This window comes from Suillus discolor, assembly GCF_016758755.1.
Source record: "Suillus discolor strain FC423 chromosome Unknown F5147scaffold_99, whole genome shotgun sequence".
Lineage (NCBI taxonomy): Eukaryota > Fungi > Basidiomycota > Agaricomycetes > Boletales > Suillaceae > Suillus > Suillus discolor.
In genome coordinates, this window is record NW_024541346.1 from 20,098 (window position 1) to 42,530 (window position 22,433).

The following is a 22,433-nucleotide window of genomic DNA, read 5'->3' on the forward strand; positions in this document are numbered from 1 at the left end:
GATAAAAATGTTCAGTCTTTATTTTGGACTCAACGTGTTTGTATTTACTGTAATATATTACTAGTAGTACCGCCACAAGAATGGTCGAATCAGTTGTGCATAACACCAACGTCATAAAGAAGCGAAGCGAGAAGGAAGCGAGTCTCAGAAGGAGTAGGGAAACGAGAAGAAACCGAAAAGAAAATGATTTGGGGTCAATCACAATAGTTTACGTATCCTAGTTACTTTAGTATAAGAACGCATCGCGTCGAAAAGTTATCCAACTTGAAGGATTTCTTCATGGCTGAGCAGGGCTCACGACTCGACTCGTCTCTTCCAGTGTTTACGCCCGATGTTAAGAGGATGGGTGGTGTTTACCTCGGCGATTCATCCCCTCCCTTGTACTCTAGCAGTGCGCGGCGGTCACTGTTCTTACGCGTCAGCGCTGCCTTCTTCGCAGGATTCCTTATATGCCTGGCTGTAGTTGCGCGGTATACCTCAAACCAATCATGCTTGCCATTTTCAGCCTTATCCGCTTTACTTCCTATGGACGTGGGAACACCCGAATGGCACCAATACCCTCCGGCCGAGCCCACTAACGCGTTTCCCTCTGCGTTTCCATCCAAGTACGTCTCTAGCTGCTGCTATTTCTCAAGGCTGAAGCCGTAGTATGTAGTGTTGGCTATCCCGGTCCAACACAAGCAGGTGCCGAGCCTGGCGTAGCTGCTACAGCTCCTGCCTATCCTTTGCATTCTAATGTAGCGCATCTTGTGCCCCCTACGCGTTTTTCTCAGGACAACACGAAGGTCAACGAAGGACTTCAACATTTTCCGTAGCTGGGGAAGCTCATCTCCGTGGTACTCCATCCCACGTGGAAAATTTGGTGTAGATTCTAGTCCAGAAGCCCCCGACACCTGCAACATCACTGGAGTGCATCTTCTCCATCGACACGGTGCACGATACCCTGCTGACTTTGGTGAGTCGTCCACATCTAGATTTTGAAGTAGTTTCTGAGAGAGGGATTGCGCAATAGTTAGCGGTACTGGGCCAGCTGGATTTGCCTCCAGGTTAAACAAGAATGCAGAAAATATCACCGTTACTGGGCCTCTTTCATTTTTGGACAACTGGTGAGGCTGCTTAGAAATGAACAAGGTAGCCGGTATCTGACTCCATCTACAGGACATACAAGCTAGGAAGCGAAGGTAACCGTCATATGTTATCGAAATGCGCCCCAAGGCTCAATTATTGTCAGGATTAACACCTTTCGGGAGGTCTCAATTGTGTAAGGGAATCATCATCTCGCATGGCAGCAGATTGTGATATTCATATAGTCGATCTCGGCGTGTCAATGCGCATGAGATACGGGTTTCTTCTGAAGGTATTTTTTTATGTTTCCCTGCTTTATTCTTCAATTTGACCACACCATTCAGAATTTCAGCGACACGAATTCCTTGCCCGTGTTCAGAACTGACTCCCAGTAAGTATTTCAAGAGTCGATAATACACATTCTGAAGATAACGTATGAAGAACCCGGATGCTGGACTCTGCGCATAACTTTGCTCTCGGATTTTTTGGTTACCCTCTCGAGGGTCAGTACCAACAAGAGATCATGATCGAAGCCAAAGGTGTAAGTCATTTTAACTACTCTAAGATACTCGATTGGTAATATGAGCATGTCAGTTCAACAATACTCTCGCCCCTTATCGATCTTGCCCCAATAATGACATTCCATATATCGGCTACCGCGGCGCACCACCTGCTGATGCATGGAAAGCAGTGTATCTCAGGGATACCGTTCATCGTTTGCAACGATATGTTCATGGGTTTGACTTGGAAGTTCGAGATGTTTATGCCATGCAAGAATTGTGCGCCTTTGAGACGGTTGCTCTTGGTTATTCCAAGTTCTGCGAACTGTTCACGCAGAAGGAGTGGGAAGGCTTCGATTATTCGTGAGAAACCTCTCTTATGCAGTTTACACGCTGCTGATCTTAACCAGATACGATATTAACTATTGGTGCGGTTCTATCCTCCACTTGCCACCCCAAATTGAATTCTGATTGAAAAATATATTAGGTACGGTTTAGCTTGGGGCTCACCTATAGCCAGGGCAGAAGGAATTGGCTATGTGCAAGAGCTTGTGTCTCGTCTCACTCAGACGCCGATTGAAACGCACAATACTTCTACTAATGCGACACTTCATAACGCTGTCACTTTCCCCCTTGGAAACAGCCTTTATGTGGATGCGACGCATGAAACTGTAGTATTAAATGGTCAGCTTGTTGATGAATCTGAACTCGGAAAGCATACTCATTTTCGTTCATTGACAGTCCTTACTGCATTGAATCTTTCGAGCTTTGCGGCGATGGGACAATTGCCTACTGATCATATACCAAAACGGCGCACGTTTAGGTCAGCAGAGCTTGCCCCATATGCAACCAATGTACAGTTCCAGCGTGAGTAACCCCCCATCCTTCACAACTCCACTCGATTTTATTTGTCCTCGCAGTTCTGTCATGCTCCACGGAGCCCGACCCACAAATTCGTGTGATCGTTAATGATGGTGTTGTACCGCTGGCAAATCTAGATGGATGTCAACATCATCCAGATGGGATGTGTTCGATTCATGCTTTTGTCGACGCGCAGAAAGAGAACATTCGGAGTACCGACTGGAACTTCGTTTGTAACACCAACTTGACATTCCCCGATGGATGGAAGACTACGACGGGCTATCCTGTTTAGATTCGTCGTCCAGTCATTATGGTGCTATGGATGTTGTCGATAGTAATTCGCCAAAAGAGCGACACCCGTGAATCTCATCATGCATTACATATCAGCAAACGTTCGTGAGAGGCCTCGAAAAATTAAAATGCTTGTGCACAACATATGCCCATCATCTGCACGCCCTTGATCCAAAATTATCTCATCATCGCAATACGTTTTTTTTCAACATCACCTGACAGATACACAACACTGGAAAGGACAAGATTGAACAATGTATTAAAACAGTACCTTGACATATTATAATTGATACCCCGTCATAAGTAACCGCACCACAAAAGGGAGTTGAAGTGCAAGGACAGACACGATGATATGTTGACAAGGGTAATTTCAGCCATGCACAGAAATTTTCAGGACATGAGCACGGGGATGCGTAGAATTCAGGGTAATAGGTGGCACACTTCTCCAGCGAGGCCGAACAGATGAGACAGGCAACATGTCATCGTCGAAACGTGTGCGCGACTTGCGAAGACACTTGAAACTGTAAGAGAGAGATCGACACGACGATGAGCAAGAATGCACGCGCAAAGCATCACGCGGTTCATCTTTGCGATGACTGAGACGCCAAGGAACGGTATGCAGTTCACAAATAGTTCCCTCTCGAAAAAAGGAAAGATTTCCATCAGAACACGCACGGATGTATCAATAGAACAGAAGACGCCAGTAGTGTAGACTGAACGAAAGGGCAAGCGACTGCGGGAAACTGCATGAAACTCGAAATTCTGACGTAGAATGCAACTGTTTATTAATTGCTCGCTGTCCCGAGGAAGAGGAACCTCAGAAGCTATAAGAATTTCTGTAAATGTCTTTGAGCACGACAAGAATAAAAAGATGGAAGGGACGAACAAGCGTCATTGCATGTGCTTGTAGAATCGGATAAGGCACGCGCACTGACTTCTACAGCGAGGCCGAACGGATGAGACATGCTGAGACGAATTTTCGATCGAGACAAATGACCTGGTGTCAAGCGCAGAGAGAAAAGGAGAGAACAAGAAATATCAACTGACAAGTGGCTTGAGTAAACGGGAAGACGGGCCGGCATGATCGGGACAGAGAATTTTGGAGACCTGGACCAAGATAGGTTCAGGAATACTACTAGTAGTACCGCCAAAATTGAATGGTCGAATCAGTTCATCATTTCGTGCATAATATCAACGTTATAAAGAAGCGAAGCGAGAAGGAAGCGAGTCTAAGGAGTAGGGAAACGAGAAGAAACCGAAAAGAAAATGGTTTGAGGTCAAATCAAAATAGTTTACGTGACCTACTTACTTTAGTATAAGAACGCGTCGCGTCGGCCATCCAAGTTAAAGCCTAAAGATAACATTCTCCATGGCTGAGGAGGGCTCGCTACACGACTCGACTCTTCCAGTGTTTACGCCCGATGTTAAGAGAATGGGTGGTCAGAGTCGAGTTTACCTCGGCGATTCGTCGCCTCCCTTGTACTCTGGCAGTGCGCGGCGGTCACTGTTCTTACGCGTCGGCGCTGCCTTCTTCGCAGGATTCGTTATATGTCTGGCTGTAGTTGCACGATATGCCTCAAACGTTAACCAATCATGCGTGCCATTTTCAGCCTTCGCTGCTTTACTTCCTACGGACGTGGGAACACCCGAATGGCACCAATACCCTCCGGCCAAGCCCACCAACGCGTTTCCCTCTGCGTTTCCATCCAAGTACGTCTCTCTCTAGCTGCTGCTATTTTTCAAGGCTGGAGCCGTAGTATGTAGTGTCGGTTATCCAGGTTCAACACAAGCAGGTGCCGAGCCTGGCGTAGCTGCTACAGCTCCTGCCTATCCTTTGCATTCTAATGTAGCGCATCTTGTACCCCCTACGCGTTTTTCCCAGGACAACACGAAGGTTACAACCAAGGACTTCAATATTTTTCGTAGCTGGGGAGGCTTATCTCCGTGGTACTCCATCCCACGAGGAAAATTTGGTGTTGATTCTAGTCCAGAAGCCCCCGACACCTGTAACATCACTGGCGTGCATCTTCTACACCGTCACGGTGCACGATACCCTGGTGGCTATTGTGAGTCAACCACATCCAGACTTCTAAGTAGTTTCTAAGGGAGGGATTGCGCAATAGCTAGCACTAGTGGGCCGAGTGGGTTTGCCTCGAAGTTGAACAGGAATGCAGAAAATGTCACCGTTACCGGACCTCTCTCATTTTTGAAGGACTGGTGAGGCTGCTTAGAAATGAACAAGGTAGATGTCTGACCCCAATTCCGCAGGACGTACAAGCTAGGAAGCGAAGGTAGCCACCATACGTTATCAGAATGCAGCTCCAATACTTAATTATTGTCAGGATTAACACCTTTTGGGAGGTCTCAATTGTGTAAGGGAATCATCATCTCGCATGGCAGCAGATTGTGATATTCGTATAGTCGATCTCGGCGTGTCGATGCGTATGAGATACGGGTTTCTTCTGAAGGTAAATTTCCCATGTCTTCCTGCCTTATTCTTCAATTTGACCAACCATTCAGAATTTCAGCGAAACAAATACCTTGCCTGTGTTCAGAACGGAGTCCCAGTAAGCATTTCAAGAGTCAATAATTCGCACTCTGACGATGACGTATGAAGAACCCGGATGTTGGACTCTGCGCATAACTTTGCTCTCGGATTTTTTGGTTACCCTCTCGAGGGCCAGTATCAACAAGAGATCACGATTGAGGCCAAAGGCGTAAGTCGTTTGAACTACTCTGAGATACCCAACTAATAATGCGTGCATGTCAGTTCAACAATACTCTCGCTCCTTTTCGATCTTGTGCCAATAGTGACAATCCAAATCGGGCCTTCCGCGGTGTATCACGCGCTAATGCATGGATAGAAGTGTATCTCAGGGATACCGTTCCTCGTTTGCAGCAATATCTTGATGGGTTTGATTTGGGTGTTCAAGATATTTACGCCATGCAAACATTGTGTGCCTTTGAGACGGTCGCTCTTGGTTATTCCAAGTTCTGCGAACTCTTCACGGAGAAGGAGTGGGAAGGCTTTGATTATTCGTAAGAAACCTCTCTTATGCAGTTTGCACGCCGCTGATCTTAACCAGATACGATATTAACTATTGGTGCGTTCTCTCCTTCGCTTGCAACAGAAAATCGAGTTCTGACAGAAACATAGGTACAATGTAGCTTGGGGCTCACCTCTAGGTAGGGCAGAAGGAATTGGCTATGTGCAAGAGCTTGTGTCTCGTCTCACTCAGACGCCGATTGAAACCCACAATACTTCTACTAATGCGACACTTCATAACGCTGTCACTTTCCCCCTTGGAAACAGCCTTTATGTGGATGCGACGCATGAAACTGTAGTATTGAATGGTTAGCTTGTTGATGAACTCGAAGTTGGAAAACATCCTGATTTTCATTCATTGACAGTCCTTACTGCATTGAATCTTTCGAGCTTTGCGGCGATGGGACAATTGCCTACTGATCATATACCAAAACGGCGCACGTTTAGGTCAACAGAGCTTGCACCATTTGCAACCAATGTACAGTTCCAGCGTGAGTAATCCCGCGATCATTCCAAACCGCACTCATTTTGTTTCGTCCTCACAGTCTTGTCATGCTCCACGGAGCCCGACCCACAAATTCGTGTGATCGTTAATGATGGCGTTGTGCCGCTGGCAAATCTGAATGGGTGTCAACATCATCCAGATGGGATGTGTTCGATTCATGCTTTTGTCGACGCGCAGAAAGAGAACATTCGGAGTACGGACTGGAACTTCGTTTGTAACGCCAACTGGACAATCCCTGATGGATGGGAAACTACCACGGGCTACCCTGTTTAGATTCGTCGCCCAGTGTGCCTACATTCTGGTGCTATGAATGTTGTCGATAGTAATTTGCCAAACAGCGATATCCGTGAATCTCATCATGCATTATGCAATACCCAATGTGTTGATTCGGAGGCTAGCGCGCATCAACGCAAACGCAGATGAGTCATAGCAGGAAATGCATTGGTGAAACATATCAGGGAGGAAAAATGACTTGATGGACTGCGAGGATTCCCAGAAGCTGAGTCACATCCCGCGGCCCGTGCGGGCAATATCAATATTCGCTCAAATGTTCGTAATGTGGATGGTGATCTCATTGTATAAAAACGAATATAAGCTGGGAACTGTCGACAGACGAAATGAAGTAGCAGTTTAATTAAGTGTGGACTCATCTGTCTGGACAAAACTCTCAAAAATCATCTCCACGAAACAGCTGCATGTTTTGAGAGTGATGAAACAAGGGGGTATTCTATAACTGTTGGCCCTCAAACAATTCGGTGCAAGCCAACCGCAGTCGGAAAATGATCAGTCTGTTGAATTACATATGTATCATCCGTGTATACTGATGACTTCAGATGGTATACGGGCATTACTTATACATCCGCCGCTAAAACGGAGATATCAGTGTCACGTTGTTCCTTCTTCTCCGACTCCGACATCGAATCCTCATCTCTGTTTTCACCTCTGATGACCGGTGTAAAGTTGGATATGGGTCCATCGAACCAATGTACGCCTCCGTACACCGGACAATAATACCAGGAAATCGCCAGAAACATGAACCCTCCAAGTACCACAGCTGTATAGTTTATTTGTTGTGTCGTTGTTTGCGGGGTCGCGGGAAAGCAGAAAACAACGATCGTGAAGACCATCCACACCACAGCGATCACAGCGACTGGAAAGCTCTGCGCAGTTATATTAGTTCAAGAATACGTCGCTGCCTATTGACCCACCAGTTTCCCCAGATGAAATGGGCCGGGTTTGAAATCATTCTTGAACGCAAAGCGGGTTGTGATCGGCGTAATGAAAGCGATATACGATGCGGTTACAGAAATTGTGAACACCGCATTGATGGCTTCGATACTCACGAACGACAAAAGACCAATCGCCAGAGCGCAGATGCTGTCGAACCAAACTGTATTGACGGGTGTTCCTGTGTAGCGATTGATCCGGTACAAATACCGTGAAAAAGGCAGGGCGCCATCACGAGCAAATGCGAACGTTTGGCGAGAGCCGACCAGGAGGCAGTTCGATGCCACCATGTACCTGCTCTATGATTAGGCTGTGAATACGTCACACGGCAGTAAAACGTACCCTGTTGAAATGATGAGACACCATAGAGCCAGGGCCTTTCTCTGCCCGAGCGAATTGTATAAGATCTGCGCCATAGGCTGCCCTATAGGGCTACTTAAGAGGCTGCCAACATGAGTGCCCATGCAAAAGGCAAGGCAGACGTTGATTCCTGTATTGGAATATGTCATCAAGATCAGAGTGACATATCATTCCACATACCCCAACCAAAGACGGCCGATATAGCAATGGAACTGACCTGACTGGAATAAATACAATAATTGGTCATTTCTAGCGTCACTTACGATTGCCCATGGTATTGCAGTAGCGGCATTTGAGGCCTCCTCGCTCATATGAACACTAGCATCATAACCCCCTGGTGGGTGAAAGATAGTCATGGAGTGCTAATTCCAGAGAATATGGTCTAACCTATTGTATAAAGAGGAGCCATTAAGCTCAAAATAAATGTGAATCCGGATGGCCAGCCGGCTACTACAACTGATCGTGAGCTGTGAGCGTAATTTGACAACGATACATACAATTGGTGAAATCCCCTAGCGCAAAATTTGCGCTGTTTCGATAATCTGGTGGCGTTGCGATCGGAAGCGCAATTATGATTATGAAGCAAAGGCTATCGGAAGATTTGAAACGATGATCATGTAGAACTATACAACACCTACCTCGCACTCAACAACGTGTACAGTCTCTGTAGCCTTGCCAAAACTTTGGTACCGAAACTCACGAGGACAGCATGTGATAAAACCAAAGCTGCGTATATACCACTGTAACAACCAATATGAAGAGTGTCGTGTTGTATGGTAATGAGCTTACTAGAGTTGCTGGTTGGTAGTCGTATATGCCTGGTTAGAGGAGGCAATACTGATTGCTGCAGTAATTTGAATTGCACAAGCCCAGTTTACGGAAGCTAGCCCCATGTGATCAGGGCTGTTGAAAAAATGAAACCCGTCTCACCGACTCCCGTGATAATCTCTACAGTATTTGAATCTGCACATGTTAGGACTGATTGCACTTCACATCAAAATGCAGGACTTACAGCCGACTATCCAAGAAAGAAAATTACGGCATCGTGGAGAAGCAAGCGAGTAAGTCCAATAGTATAGCTACATTTTGTTTCAAAGTCAAGTTTGAAACAGCAACAGCATCTATGACGTACCCCGCCAGAAGTAGGTGCTGCTGATGCGAGCTCTGCCATCGCCAACCCGATGCACATAATAAAGGGACAAGCAACTGCCCACTGCGGAGAGGAAAAGTGATATGTTTACGGACCAGCAATCCTCACGTGTGATGAAAGCTTACACCCCAAACCATCGCGAAAGGCCCACCATTTGGGATGGCATAGAAGAGTACGGAGCTGAGCGACAATTAATCATTGATGATACGATTTCAATTGGCTTGCGTCATAGTGACGGCTTACGCTATTGAAGGAGCCACTCCGATATAGCTGAATGCAAGTCCAGATACCTGCAGGTGTTAGCCTGTGTCGCATACACGGAAGAGTCTGCAATCAAACTCACCTCTAGCGAAGTGAATTCCCTGTGAAACTCCTGCTTGTATCCTAGCTTGGCGAGAGTTGTCTCATCTGCACTTGGTTGCGGGTGCAACTTCGAAATCGCTGAAGCTCTCGGAGCCGCCATGTCGCACTCTTGCAAGTAGGCGATTTCGAATGAGCACTGACCCACTGATCACGCAGTATCGAAAGAGACAAGTTGTCAATTGGGAATCACCTTCAGTATCCACATTAGTTGAACGTGGCGACCGAGAAGCCCTGATGCATATGTACATGTGCATTCTAGTCTGCGAACCAGACCGAAATTGAACCAAACCAAGAGATGTTTATCTCAACTTACGGTCCGGACTGCGGACGCCTAGTCTATCTGAATCTGATGTGCGTGGTCAACCCGGGTCGAACAATTAGACGGTCGGCATCTGGACATGGGCTTCATGCGGAACAGGTGTAATGCAGATAACAGTATCCCGTCGTAACCTGTACCACCTCTGCGCGGCCGCTGTCAGCATAATAAGTACACCTTGTTCTAAACTTTTTTGTGCATTCCTCAGGCTGAGTCGGTAGCTTCCGGAGACGATTGTGGCCGCGTTTCATCACCATAGGACAAAACAGTAGTCCTTGCTGGCTCTGAGACATGGTGAATGGTTTCAATTTTTGGCAGTGAACGTTTGAGTGGACATGTCAAAATCATGTGGATGCGGCTCAGACTCAGACGGAAAACTGATGTGGCTGTGCTACGCCGCATAACTTATCTGGCTTTCCTCACCTAGTAATGCAAGCTTCCTTGACTGTGAAAATGATGTCCATCACTCGACACGCAAGAAATCTCTCGGTTTTGGACAGAAGCTTTGGGGGAGCTATATCAAGGGGTTATGCAACAGTAACCAAGTTCCCGCGACCCCCTCCTCCTACCGAAGAACCTCATGTTGAAACGTTCTCTGCACCTTCGAAACCAAGGCTATATTACACTAGACCTCCTCTTAAGGCTGACCTTCCTCACGTTCAGGTTTGCGCTTTGCGTCTACGTGCACGCATTCCACTTATTCGACAACACAGAAACGTTGGCCGTTCATTCTTGCATTCGCCACCCTCGGGGTTTCCGCTTGGGCTGCATTTTTACTCTTCGCGACGAACCAAGAGAAACTATCGAGCTCTGTTGTAAAGCATATTATGCAGACCGTTAGGGATAATGAAGAACTGAAGGAGATGCTGGGAGATGCAATCCGACCTGAACCTGCCTGGTACTTGAATGGCGACCCTTGGATAAATGGCTCGGTAAGTGCAATCAGTTGTCGAAGCATTCACTTCATCTCAATCTCGTTGCTTAGATTAATCTTCCACAAGGCAATGTGGACCTAAGTTTCCGTCTAAAGGGTCACCAGGGCTCCGGTACTCTTTATTTTACTAGTATTCGGAAAGGCAAAGGACAGCCGTTCACTCCGCGTGAGTTCCTATGTGGTCACCTTTCAGATCTCTGACGTTTAGTATGGCTCCAATTAGTGAGGTTCCGCGTCATCGGGGATGATAAGAAGGTTGTGAATTTATTCCCCCATACTTCAAGTTCGACCATGAGTGCCGAGTGTTCGTAACACTTGTCGTCCCCCGACGTGGATTATTTGAACCACATCCTCAAGAAAGTTCGGCTACGTTTCTTGCAGCGTACGTCGGTGGTATAGAATCACCGTCTGCTATTGCAGAACATACAAGTAATCATTAGCTTTGCTGGGGGTCCCATAAGACGCCCTTAATACAACCTCAATAACAATGTGTCATTCAAAAGCGTTAGCTGGCCCATGCATCTCGACTTTTACCTGAACTCGAGGTGTCAAATAATATCCATCTCACTCGAGGGATTCTCTTGAAGGTCTGTCAAACATTATGATTATACATTTGATTGTCATACCTGCTATTCATAGTGGTTACAATAATAGACTGCACTTTGAGTTTATTACCTTACACACCGTCTCTCCGAAGGTCGTCGGTCTCTCTCGAACATCTTGAAAATGTTTCCGCTTCCTCACCTCGAACGTGTTGTTATCATAGTACTCTTCTGTGGAAGTGCTGACAACAGTTTCCTTCCACAGTAAATCATGTAATGGGACGATTATGATACCCCTGGACTGACGTGAACCCATCAGTTTCTCTGGTGTAGCCGCCGCGTCAGTGATCGGCTGTAGTCCCACACAAGGACCGAGAATTGTCGTGCTACCAATTCATAGGACCGGAGCATATTCTTGGTGCCAGGCCCATCTTAGAGTCATCTGTAAGACTGCGATATACAGGTTCTATGCGATATAAGTACAGGTTTTATAATCTATTTTGCGTTGTACGGAAGTGACCATCGTTGTTACGTAGCATAATCCCATTTTCCGGCGTATACTAATAGCTGGAATTCTATGAGGGCCATTCTTCATGATTTCGGTAAGTCTCAAGTAAAAGCTTGCGCTTGGACATTATATAAGTGAGCATACTCTCCCTGATGGTTCAACAGTTCCTGGTGCGTTCCCATCTCAATCACACTTCCTCCCTTCATACACCTAGATTCGTCATTCACATCAGAATGCGAGTCGATGATCAAAAAGGGATACGCACAAGATGAGATCAGCAAACTTGGTGAGATGTGCAAAACGGTGCGTGACGAATATCATGGTTCTTCCTTTGCGCGCCTCCCTCAGCTGCTTGAATAGTTCGTATTCGCCTCCTGGGTCAAGAGCAGAGCTTGGCTCGTCGACTATAACAAACTTGATGTCCTCGGACAGCATACGCATAAACGTGCGGGAGCTGCGCGAGTTAATTAAACGTCAATGACGCAGGATGAGTAGACTCACGCGACTAGTCTTTGTTTCTCTCCGCCTATGCGTTATTAGTACACGTACCCATCCTAGCGAACGAGACGCACCAGACACGTTTGTTGTTTTTCTCCATCTTCTCGTACTCCTTTTTTAGGACCTCGTTCCCTCGCCCTGTACGGCTAATTTGGGCAGTCTTGACAGGTTCAAGAACAGTGTCATATCCTTCGGTGAAGTTCTCGATGACGTCCTGAGCACCAGCTAACTTCGCTGCTCGAGCAATCTTGTCAAGATTTGTCACAGATGATGGCGACCCGATCCCGATGTTCTCGCTCATAGAGAGAGGGAATAAGGTGTGCTCCTGCGTTAGACTAGCTGTCACAGACCGCAAGTCTGCAATTCGATAATCTTGGATGGGATTTCCATCGATCAAGACAGTGCCTGAGGTAGTGTCGTAGTAGCGAGTCAGGAGCTTGAGTATGGTCGATTTTCCTGAGCCGTTTGCGCCGACGATGACCACCAATTGACCTGCTTTTATCGAAAAAGAAACATCCTTCAATGCATCTCTTTCAGACTTGGCGCCCGGATAGTTAAACGATACGTTTCTGTCGATGAAAATATGAAGAAGAGCAACCGCGCAAAGACTCGAGATTCGTACCGAACTTCTAACGAGAGACCCGAAAGAACCAGCTGCCGGTGAATACGGCATACAACCATCTTTCATCTTGCTCTTAAGATCGAGAAGTCTGTAAAAATTATTCAAGTTGGCCAATTCAGTCGGATAAAAGTTAATGATGTGCTTGGCGAAAGTAAACGTGTATCGAAGACGTGTGGCAGCTTGTTCTAGCATAGCTAGCTGAACAACAGATACCTGACTTGGATTCATGAGAGCCAACAGCCCAATATAGAGCTAGCAATACATCAGATACGTAGGCGTATAAAATTGCATAAACCCACCATGGGTCCGTCATTGCAGAGGTTCGAGAACATACTAGGCAGAGCAGTCGTTGATCTTTTCCACAGATCCTCGACCTCCCCGTTAGGTATGTGACTAAGTGCATCGTGCACCTTCTGGTACTCTAAGAGTTATGTGAGTGATTTTGAAACTCAAAGATACTCAACACACGACCATTTAAAAGATAACCTGATAAATTGCCTCCCATCACCTCAGCTTTGTATGTATGTTTCGTAAGTGAGGTCAAGGCCTGTTGCCGCAGGTAGTCGTCATTGACTGCCTGTTTCACGTAAGCTACGAATGTCAGGTGGATCAAATAAAATAAACAGGAGCACAAACCTTTGCTCCAGGGTTTATTGCCCCACATATTCTCCAATATCATGGGCAAAAAACAAATTACGATCGAGGCAAGTCCAGCACTCGCAAATTCGGAGCCTAGGAGATGCAGCAATAATCGCAATTGGAGTAGAGACGAAATAATCTGCTTTCCAAGGTCGAGTAATCGTAAAAGGGAGTAAAACATTTGGTTGGGGTTGACTGTAAGACCTGCCTCATTATCTTGTACATACCCGACATGAGCTGGTCATCCTATAAATTATATGACCGGCACCAACCTTGGGACGCCTCGATGTCACGAGCAAGATTTGCTAACAAGGTATTTCAGTAGCGTTGAGATGAAAATCGAGGTGCGGATACCTCGCAGCAACCACTCTTGAAATCGGTAACTGACGAGCACGCGGTATTGATCCTTGACACCATTGCTATTGTTACCTCCGATTAACGTGATTCAGCCAAATTGGAGAGAATCTTACGAAGTCCACTGCACAAATCCGCTGAACGCGGAGCATGACGCTCGAGCGATGATGGCTATACATAGATCTTTGTCCAGGCTCGTGTGAATCTTACCTTCCAAAACAGAGCGTTGGATCTTCGGGAACAGTGAATATATGTGAGTCATAAGTCAAGAAGAATTCACCCACGAGAAGTAAAAGGCGGTTTGAGAAATAGAGGGACAGTGAATCCTCGATCGCATACCAGAGATTTTTAACCACCAGGAGCCAAAACAACTTTGGACTGACAGAGTAAAGATCCTTGTATGCGCGAGTCAAGAGGGGGATGTATGTCGATACAGGACCCCAATGAAGATTGGGGAGCCTGAATGATGATGATTCGTCAGCGGCGATCAGTACGCGCCATACCCCAATCCTTCGTTCGAGAAACGGTGTTCTCTCTTTCTGCGTGCCAGTTCGAGGTAGGATACGTCGAGCCCAAGGGAAGTTGAGCATGATTGGAGAGAAAACACTGGCAGGATGAGATGACTTTAATACTAGCTATTTCAATATTGGTGACGGGGTGGAGCCGATGAAAATACAGCAATTTTAACGCATGTCCGGTGGCAGAGTCTGACACGCAGTCCAAGAGCGCAGCTAGTTCTGTAAGATGATTGATCATTTCTGATGATGTCGGAAGTGTTTAGTCACCAAGCCTGCTAGTGAGGCGGGCTATCAGAGAACCTGTGAGAAGAAGACATCGTCATTAATCGTTATATAGGAAAGGGTTTTCGTCGCATAAGCATTGGAATATATATAAAGTGATATATGACTATGTAAAAGCAGTGAGCACCATAATCAGCATAATCCCCAGCAAGAACTCACCGGTTTACTGATGCGCCACCTACCTGTGACTCCTACGTTTGTAATTAGACGTGGATGGTCGCCAGGGCCCCTCTAAGTATATAGGTAGATACAGCAATGTGATGAATAATTGTTGGGTATTTATCGTGGGTACTTAGCAAGGCACCTCGGCAACGTCCCGGCATGCTATTAATATCGTGCCCTGACATTTTTGGCTCCAACAACGTTCGGCAAGTCCCATAAACCTTCGTGCTCACTGCCTGCTACAGCGAGCTCGCATTTCAAGCGTTCCTCTCACCGTTTCGCATCGAATCTTTTTGCAGACGATCATAGTAAGCATACTCTCCACAATTCTATTGCAATATATGTCATAAGCGTCTTGAATACCCTCCTAAGGCCATGCTTCTCATCACCCCTCAATTTCAAGCCCTACCGAGACACCAAGCGAGTATCATACCTGTCCAACAAACTTTCAGGCTCAAGTCTCATGGACGCTCACCTTACGACTCACTATAGAGTAGTATAAAGTATCTGCACGTCTATGGTGCATCTTGATTGTTGATCCCCGTCAGGAAGGGAACGTGACCAGTACTGTGCACCAAGAAGATTAAGCTTTTGTTGCTTTCGCCTGTGAATTCGAGCCCGAAAGTGACCATTGTGCACATCATAAATAGAAAATACAATAACATGATGAATGATTTCTGAAGCCCAAAACGGTAGTCTCGATTCTAGCATTCCAATCAGCATCAGTGGTCGTTCGCACCCCCATATAATGAGCCGAGTCGCTCCATTATGCCTGACCGTGCTTGACCATTGTATATGAAATTTGCTCATGGTCGTCGAAGATGGGTTGTTGCGCCGTACCTGTTAGCTGGATGAATATATACGTTTAGAGGGAATATATCGAAACGAAATCTAAGCTGGCGGAACCTTATAATATTGGGATGCACAGCACTTGCGTCTGTAGCCACCGCATCAGCGATCGGCTCACAAGGACCAATAATTGTCGTGTTGCCAATTCATGGGGATCGAGAACATATTCTTGCTGCGAGCATTTGAGGACCGTCAGTCATTTGTGGGACTGCGATATACAGGTTTTATAATCTATTTTGCGTTGTACGGAAGTGACTATCATTGTTGCGTAGCATAATCCCATTTGCCGACGTATACTAACTTGAATTTTATGAGGGCTATCCTTGATGGTTCGGTAAGTCTCAAGTAAAAGCTTGCGCTTGGACATTATATAAGTGAGCATACTCTCCCTGATGGTTCAACAGTTCTTGGTGCGTTCCCATCTCAATCACACTTCCTCCCTTCATACACCTGGACCCGTCGTTCATATCAGAATGGAAGTCGATAATCAAAAAGGGATACGCACAAGATGAGATCGGCAAACTTGGTGAGATGCGCAAAACGGTGCGTGACGAATATCATGGTTCTTCCTTTGCGTGCCTCCCTCAGCTGCTTGAATAGTTCGTATTCGCCTCCTGGGTCAAGAGCAGAGCTTGGCTCGTCGACTATAACAAACTTGATATCTTCGGACAGCATACGCATAAACGTCCGGGAGCTGCGCGAGTTACATAAACGCCAATGACGCAGGATGAGTAGACTCACGCGACTAGTCTTTGTTTCTCTCCGCCTATGCGTTATTAGTACACGCACCCATCCTAGCGAATGAGACGTACCAGACACGTTTGTTGTTTTCTCCATCTTCTCGTACTCATTTTTCAGGTCCTCGTTCCCCCTCCCTGTATAGCTAAGCTGGGCAGTCTTGACAGGTTCGAGGACAGTGTCATATCCGTCGGTGAAGTTCTCGATGACGTCCTTAGCACCAGCTAACTTCGCTGCTTGGGCAATCTTGTCAAGATTTGTTACAGATGCTGGTGACCCGATCCCGATGTTCTCGCTCATAGAGAGAGGGAATAAGGTGTGCTCCTGCGTTAGACTAGCTGTCACAGACCGCAAGTCTGCAATTCGATAATCTTGGATGGGATTTCCATCGATCAAGACAGTGCCTGAGGTAGTGTCGTAGTAGCGAGTCAGGAGCTTGAGTATGGTCGATTTTCCTGAGCCGTTTGCGCCGACGATGACTACCAATTGACCTGCTTTTATCGAAAAAGAAACTTCCTTCAATGCATCTCTTTCAGACTTGGCACCGGGATAATTAAACGATACGTTTCTGTCGATGAAAATATGAAGAAGAACCACCGCGCAAAACCCGAGATTCGTACCGAACTTCTAACGAGAGACCTAAAGAACCAGCTGCCGGTGAATACGGCATACAGCCGTCTTTCATCTTGTTCTTAAGATCGAGAAGTCTGTAGAAATTCTTCAAGCCGGCCAATTCAGTCGGATAAAGGCTAATGATGTGCTTGGAGAAAGAAAACGTGTATCGGAGACGCGTGGCAGCTTGTTCTAGCATAGCTAGCTGAACAACAGATACCTGACTTGGATTCATGAGAGCCAAAAGCCCAATATAGAGCTAGCAATACATCAGAAACGTAGGCGTATAAAATTGCATAAACTCACCATGGGTCCGTCATTGCAGAGGTTCGAGAAGATACTAGGCAGAGCGGTCGTTGATGTTTTCCACAGATCCTCGACTTCTCCGTTAGGTATGTGACTAAGTGCGTCGTGCACCTTCTGGTACTCTGAGAGTTATGTGAGTGATTTTGAAACCCAAAGATACTCAACACACGACCATTTAAAAGATAACCTGATAAATTGCCTCCCATCACCTCAGCTTTGTATGTGTGTTTCGCAAGTGAAGTCAAGGCCTCTTGCCGCAGGTAGTCGTCATTGACTGCCTGTTTCACGTAAGCTACGAATGTCAGGTGGATCAAATAAAATAAACAGGAGCACAAACCTTTGTTCCAGAGTTCATTGTCCCACATATTCTCCAAGATCAGGGGCAAAAAACACATTAAAATCGAGGCAAGTCCAGCACTCGCAAATTCGGAGCCTAGGAGATGCAGCAATAATCGCAATTGGAGCAGAAACGAAATAATCTCCTTCCCAAGATCGAGCAATCGTACAAGGCAGTAAAACACTTGCCTAGTGTTGACTGTAAGACCTGCCTCGTTATCTTTTACATACCCGACTTGAGTTTGTCATCCTACAAATCATAAGACCGGCACCAACCTTGGGACGCCTCAATGTCACGAGCGAGATTTGCTAACAAGGCATTTCAGTAGCGTTGAGATGAAGATCAAAGTGCGAATACCTCGCAGTAACAACTCTTGAAATCGGTAACAGACAAGCGTGCGGTATCGATCCTTGACACCATTACTATTGTCACCTCCGATTAACGTGATTCGGCCAAATCCGATGAAGCCTTACGAAGTCCACTGCACAAATCCGCTGAACGCGGAGCATGAAGCTCGAGCGATGATGGCTATACATAGATCTTTGTCGAGACTCGTGTGAATCTTGCCTTCCAAAACAGAGCGTTGAATCTTCGGAAACAGTGAATATATGTGAGTCATAAGTCAAGAACTTGAAGAATTCACTCACGAGAAGTAAAAGGCGGTTTGAGAAATAGAGGGACAGTGGGTCCTCAATCGCATACCAGAGGTTTGTAACCATTAGGAGCCAAAACAGTTTTGGACTGACAGAGTGAAAATCCTTGTATGCGCGAGTCAAGAGGGGGACGTGTGTCGATACAAGGTCCCATTGAAGATTGGGGAGCCTGAATGATGATGATTCATCAGCGGCGATCAGTATGCGCCATACCCCAAGCCTTCGTTCGAGAAACGGCGTTCTCTCTTTCTGCGTGCCAGTTCGAGGTAGTAGGACACGTCGAGCCCAAGGGAAGTTGAGCATGATTCGATGGAAAACACTGGCAGGATGAGATGCTACGGGATTAAGATAGCATGGCTTTAATACTAGCTATTGTATTAGGCGGACGGCCCGTGACAGGGTGGAGCCGATGAAAATACAGCAATTTTAACGCATGTCCAGTGGCGGAGTCATGCAGTCCAAGAGCGCTTGGCGCTTAGGCTCTGCCAGTGTAAGATGAGTGATCATCTGACAGGTATCTCTCATGAACCTGTCGGAAGTGTTTAGTCACCGAGCCTAGTAGTCACCGATTGAGATCAAGGCGAGACGTACATTGATCATATAATTTCATCACTGTCCATGCAAAACTCAACTTTGAATGGCAAATGGCGGAACGTGCTCTAAGGGCAGGTCCAGTCTTATGTAATACAAGCTTTATCATCGGAGCGCTGGAATATGACTATGTCTACTGCAATCCGGGTCCCGCAGACAAGCACAGACACTAGGCTATTAATCCTACACAGCAAGTATATGTACTCCGTTTCCCGACAATCTGGCCACCTGCCAAAAGCCAAACATTTTGGGCCAGTCCGGAGTACCAAAGTCGCCTTTTTCCGAAAGCGCCACCGAAGTAAGTCGTTGACTCGGTCATATTCTAGAAATCTGCGATCCCCTAGAATAGGCAGAACCAGCCCAATCACGTAAAACACGCCATCAACATCTCACGCGACATGTCGAACACAGATTTTTCACTACAGGATCTCTCTACACCGCAGAATTAGTACAAGCACGCGCTCCGTACGTCGGATTCATCATCCCAACCTGCCACGCTTAGGCTGCCTCGGTCACATCTGCATCCATCGACGTGCTGCCCGTCTGAACATACCATTGCAGAGTTCAGCACACTGAGGGTGACATGTTCAGATGATAGGTTTTAGGAGTGTCTCCCGTAGGTGCTGGCAGTCGCACAAAGTTGCATGATATGAAACCTGTAGTCTTGAATAATGTTGAGGCGTTGCAAGACGAATCCGTGCGTTTTCCGGAGGGGAACAAGGCATATGCCAGGAGTGATATTTTCCCAACATCGCTGTGTCTCAGTGAATGATTGTCGGCCAAGTGATGGTATACCCAGTGTCTCCTAGTACTAAGGAGACTTCGGGAATACTATCCTGTATTTAACCATATGCAAAAAGCCGTGATATAGTATAACCCGGCGATGCGGCTGGATAACGCATACACGTGCATCAGAAAAAGGAACAATCAGTAAACACGTACCCTCTTTAGCGATTGACTCGAGCGCCTCGAGGCGGGCATGATCTGGAAATCAAGATTTGAAGATACTAGTAGTACTAGGACCGATCGGTGACATATACACTAACGATTAGGGCGGCAGGGCGCAATCGTATAGACGTGCAAGAGATTTAAATGATGTTGTACTGTGATGAAATGCAAGGGACGTAAATTGAAAGAAAAAATGTACGAGATGATAGATCAAGGGGCCGGATCACGGATACGCATGAAAGATAGAACACGGTCCTTTGCCTAAAGTAGGTTTTCATAATCTTGATAACCGTAGTGCCGATACCCACGCCTAGAGCCATGATAATCTGCAGCAAGTGATGGTTAGTGAGTAATCAGACGAGATAGGCGCCGATGATCAAAAGGATAAGAGGGATCGTGAAAGAGATCAAAAATGGACGCACAGGAGCTGGTATCGCGCTCTTGACTCAAACCCGCAACAGTACCAAGATTAATATATCCCTCTGACATCGGTGCCTTTCCCTTCCCGGAGGCCTGCCCACCCGTGCTAACGTTGACCCATGGGGAACGGCAGAAGACACAAGTAATGTTGCGTCCACAGGATTTAGCCCCTACGTCAATCCATCAGTCCCATATTTCAATGATAGCAAGTATATGATGTGTACACTGTGTGAAGCACTCCTTGTGCACGGCGTTCGCACAAGTTTCGCACCAGATGAGGGTATTCTCGTCTGCGCCGTGCATGCTCTCATAGCAGATGGGACAATCGTCCTCTGGACCAGGCGCACGGCGCTTTTTCACAGGCTCGGACTCTTCAGAGGGGGTAGTAGTGGTGGCCTTGCCAGTTGCGCGTGCATATGCGTCCCGGACACGTTGATTGGTAACAGAGTTGGGTGCTGGAGGCGCATGCGCGAATATTTCTTGAAGTTCGGAGGTAAGAAGTGCTCTATAGGGTGATAATTGAGTGATGAAAGCTGTATCGACATGAGGTACTGACTTTTGGTACCACAAGCCGGAGCTCTGGCTGACTTGAAGGACTATAGCGGAAGTTCAGTTATTTCCAGGGGGAGTGGTGGAAATAGAACTGCGATCACCTTTCAAAAAGATGAACAACTTAACGTAAGACGATTAGAAATGGAGGTGATACGAAGTAAGAGCGGCTTTACTATGTGCTTGCAGTGATTACCCTTGTTGGCATCTGGACCTGTCAAACGCCGAAAGTCAGGGGCTAATTGAAAGCGAAAGAAAACGCGACATGCAGTTGCAGGATGGTGTTTTATCGATGACAACAGTATACACCTATGTTGATGTAAGCGTGTTAAGCGACCAAATAGAAGAGCACTCACATTCCCTGTAGGAGCCTAACACGCTAAACTCCTCACGTAGCTCGTCGCCGGTACGCTTTCGGTCGACCATGAAAAATCTTGGTCATGATCGATGACATGTTCTACCAAATACAGGAGAAATACGTTACCTTTGGGACATGATCCTATCTACACGATCAAGAATATTCTGCGGACACTTTTTCTTGAACATAGCACCGCGTTTCTCTGGCGCAGGCTCATTAGGGTCTTTCTTCTTCCTTTGTTTCTTGACGGGAGGTGGTAGGGCCTCTTGAGCTGGGGGCTGAGGCTCCACGTGAGGGTGCGTGGATTGGGGATACGGGTAGCTGTAGTTGTATGAAGAATATGGAACTGATGGCATCGTCATCACAGAAGTAGTAGGGGGGGTGTATGAATAGCTATAAGGAGCTTTGCTGTCAAAGGTAGAACTATAAGACATTAGATTCGGATCGGGGCCTTTGGTGGTAGTGTTGACCCTGAAAGTAGTGGAAGATGACGCGGGAATGCATGCTGGGGCTGTCCTCTTGTACATTGGGTCAGGCCCACTAAGATCAGCATAATCCCAGTCTTCAGATTCGCGCCGTCGTTTTTTCGCATTTGTCGGCATGTTGGATGTAGAAGCTGGAGGAAAAGGAGAGGATGATCTTATGGACGAGCGCAGGACGAGCGCAGTCTCAAAAACTTGGGCAGCTGATACTGTTGGGGTGAAACTAGTATAAAAGCGGGATCACCTCGTCGGGGTGTGAACCAAGCATGCACAAATAAAAGCGGCTACCATCACTTACTGCAGATCTTGTTCAAGTTGGGGGCGACCGTATCAAGTTGATCGGTACCAAGTACTACTCAGGTGGCCGTTGTTACCGCCTTCCATATCTTCATGTCCAAGCTCTTAGCTGGTGTGCATCCCTTTCTCTGGAACTTTGACTCAAACGCATTTATGTAAATTCTGGTATGCTCCAAATCATTGACGTACTAGTGGTCATGGTATGCCTTCAGTCAGGAAATTTTCTTATTTTCAACGCCCGAAGGCCGAAATGAGTGTTTCCATTGGATGCCGCTCTCACCGCAACTTGACGGCATGTTTCTGGATGCTGTTGGTCTTCAACTTCCGAGTCCAGAATTCAGAAACACTGGTACAACATTTGTCCGACAGATCAACCAATCACGCTGGCGCAATGCATCAATTACGAATATTCAAGGTTCGTCACTGAGCGCTTCTGCAACCGTAAGAGACCAACAGGAGTCACCTGTCCTGGATGCTTTCACTTGAACGCACGGGTAACCTGCAGGCCTTCCATGAGGCTTTGGTGTGGAAATTCGGTTCATCACGATAT

At 46.6% G+C, this 22,433-nt stretch overlaps 7 protein-coding genes across 7 annotated transcripts; 3 read left to right on the forward strand and 4 right to left on the reverse strand.

The window, feature by feature from the left end:
- Positions 1-126: 126 nt before the first annotated feature.
- F5147DRAFT_840876 (phosphoglycerate mutase-like protein) lies at positions 127-2,812 on the forward strand. The gene is made up of 14 exons (XM_041444331.1): positions 127-605; positions 656-737; positions 796-955; positions 1,013-1,106; positions 1,159-1,181; positions 1,232-1,261; positions 1,311-1,357; positions 1,410-1,456; positions 1,507-1,606; positions 1,660-1,928; positions 1,976-1,993; positions 2,053-2,249; positions 2,307-2,432; positions 2,486-2,812. The coding sequence occupies exons 1-14, from the start codon at positions 280-282 to the stop codon at positions 2,716-2,718; spliced, it is 1,752 nt and encodes a 583-aa protein (XP_041286389.1). The 5' UTR covers positions 127-279; the 3' UTR covers positions 2,719-2,812.
- Positions 2,813-4,149: 1,337 nt separating this feature from the next.
- On the forward strand, positions 4,150-6,644 carry F5147DRAFT_643274 (histidine phosphatase superfamily; the record flags this gene model as incomplete). The annotated part of the gene is made up of 13 exons (XM_041433117.1): positions 4,150-4,427; positions 4,482-4,783; positions 4,841-4,934; positions 4,986-5,008; positions 5,060-5,089; positions 5,139-5,185; positions 5,238-5,284; positions 5,335-5,434; positions 5,488-5,756; positions 5,804-5,821; positions 5,875-6,071; positions 6,129-6,254; positions 6,309-6,644. The coding sequence occupies 13 exons, from the start codon at positions 4,150-4,152 to the stop codon at positions 6,539-6,541; spliced, it is 1,764 nt and encodes a 587-aa protein (XP_041286390.1). The 3' UTR covers positions 6,542-6,644.
- A 414-nt stretch (positions 6,645-7,058) lies between these two features.
- F5147DRAFT_643276 (amino acid/polyamine transporter I) lies at positions 7,059-9,468 on the reverse strand (the record flags this gene model as incomplete). Its single annotated transcript, XM_041433118.1, has 15 exons — positions 7,059-7,428; positions 7,477-7,789; positions 7,838-7,985; positions 8,036-8,072; positions 8,119-8,189; positions 8,243-8,305; positions 8,353-8,444; positions 8,494-8,595; positions 8,645-8,738; positions 8,786-8,818; positions 8,868-8,934; positions 8,988-9,068; positions 9,131-9,185; positions 9,249-9,295; positions 9,349-9,468. The coding sequence occupies 15 exons, from the start codon at positions 9,466-9,468 to the stop codon at positions 7,120-7,122; spliced, it is 1,632 nt and encodes a 543-aa protein (XP_041286391.1). The 3' UTR covers positions 7,059-7,119.
- Positions 9,469-10,245: 777 nt separating this feature from the next.
- Positions 10,246-10,885, forward strand: F5147DRAFT_546642 (cytochrome oxidase complex assembly protein 1-domain-containing protein; the record flags this gene model as incomplete). The annotated part of the gene is made up of 4 exons (XM_041430331.1): positions 10,246-10,347; positions 10,398-10,616; positions 10,670-10,784; positions 10,842-10,885. Coding segments are annotated over 4 exons (480 nt in total), but the record flags the coding sequence as incomplete, so codon positions are not given.
- An 884-nt stretch (positions 10,886-11,769) lies between these two features.
- F5147DRAFT_780120 (uncharacterized protein) lies at positions 11,770-14,371 on the reverse strand (the record flags this gene model as incomplete). The annotated part of the gene is made up of 11 exons (XM_041442409.1): positions 11,770-11,878; positions 11,934-12,122; positions 12,170-12,194; positions 12,218-13,040; positions 13,088-13,209; positions 13,257-13,379; positions 13,425-13,643; positions 13,700-13,732; positions 13,782-13,846; positions 13,898-14,013; positions 14,066-14,371. The coding sequence occupies 11 exons, from the start codon at positions 14,369-14,371 to the stop codon at positions 11,770-11,772; spliced, it is 2,130 nt and encodes a 709-aa protein (XP_041286393.1).
- A 1,402-nt stretch (positions 14,372-15,773) lies between these two features.
- On the reverse strand, positions 15,774-18,865 carry F5147DRAFT_724086 (P-loop containing nucleoside triphosphate hydrolase protein). Its single transcript, XM_041439017.1, has 13 exons — positions 18,830-18,865; positions 18,233-18,767; positions 18,059-18,174; positions 17,943-18,007; positions 17,861-17,893; positions 17,586-17,804; positions 17,421-17,540; positions 17,249-17,370; positions 16,951-17,201; positions 16,405-16,898; positions 16,334-16,358; positions 16,098-16,286; positions 15,774-16,042 (listed from the first exon to the last, which is right to left on the reverse strand). The coding sequence occupies exons 2-13, from the start codon at positions 18,539-18,541 to the stop codon at positions 15,934-15,936; spliced, it is 2,052 nt and encodes a 683-aa protein (XP_041286394.1). The 5' UTR covers positions 18,542-18,767; positions 18,830-18,865; the 3' UTR covers positions 15,774-15,933.
- Positions 18,866-19,763: 898 nt separating this feature from the next.
- Positions 19,764-21,804, reverse strand: F5147DRAFT_724092 (uncharacterized protein). The gene is made up of 10 exons (XM_041439018.1): positions 21,231-21,804; positions 21,139-21,179; positions 21,103-21,107; positions 21,007-21,055; positions 20,923-20,960; positions 20,851-20,869; positions 20,754-20,793; positions 20,422-20,702; positions 20,200-20,367; positions 19,764-20,103 (listed from the first exon to the last, which is right to left on the reverse strand). The coding sequence occupies exons 1-10, from the start codon at positions 21,704-21,706 to the stop codon at positions 20,039-20,041; spliced, it is 1,182 nt and encodes a 393-aa protein (XP_041286395.1). The 5' UTR covers positions 21,707-21,804; the 3' UTR covers positions 19,764-20,038.
- Positions 21,805-22,433: the final 629 nt, after the last annotated feature.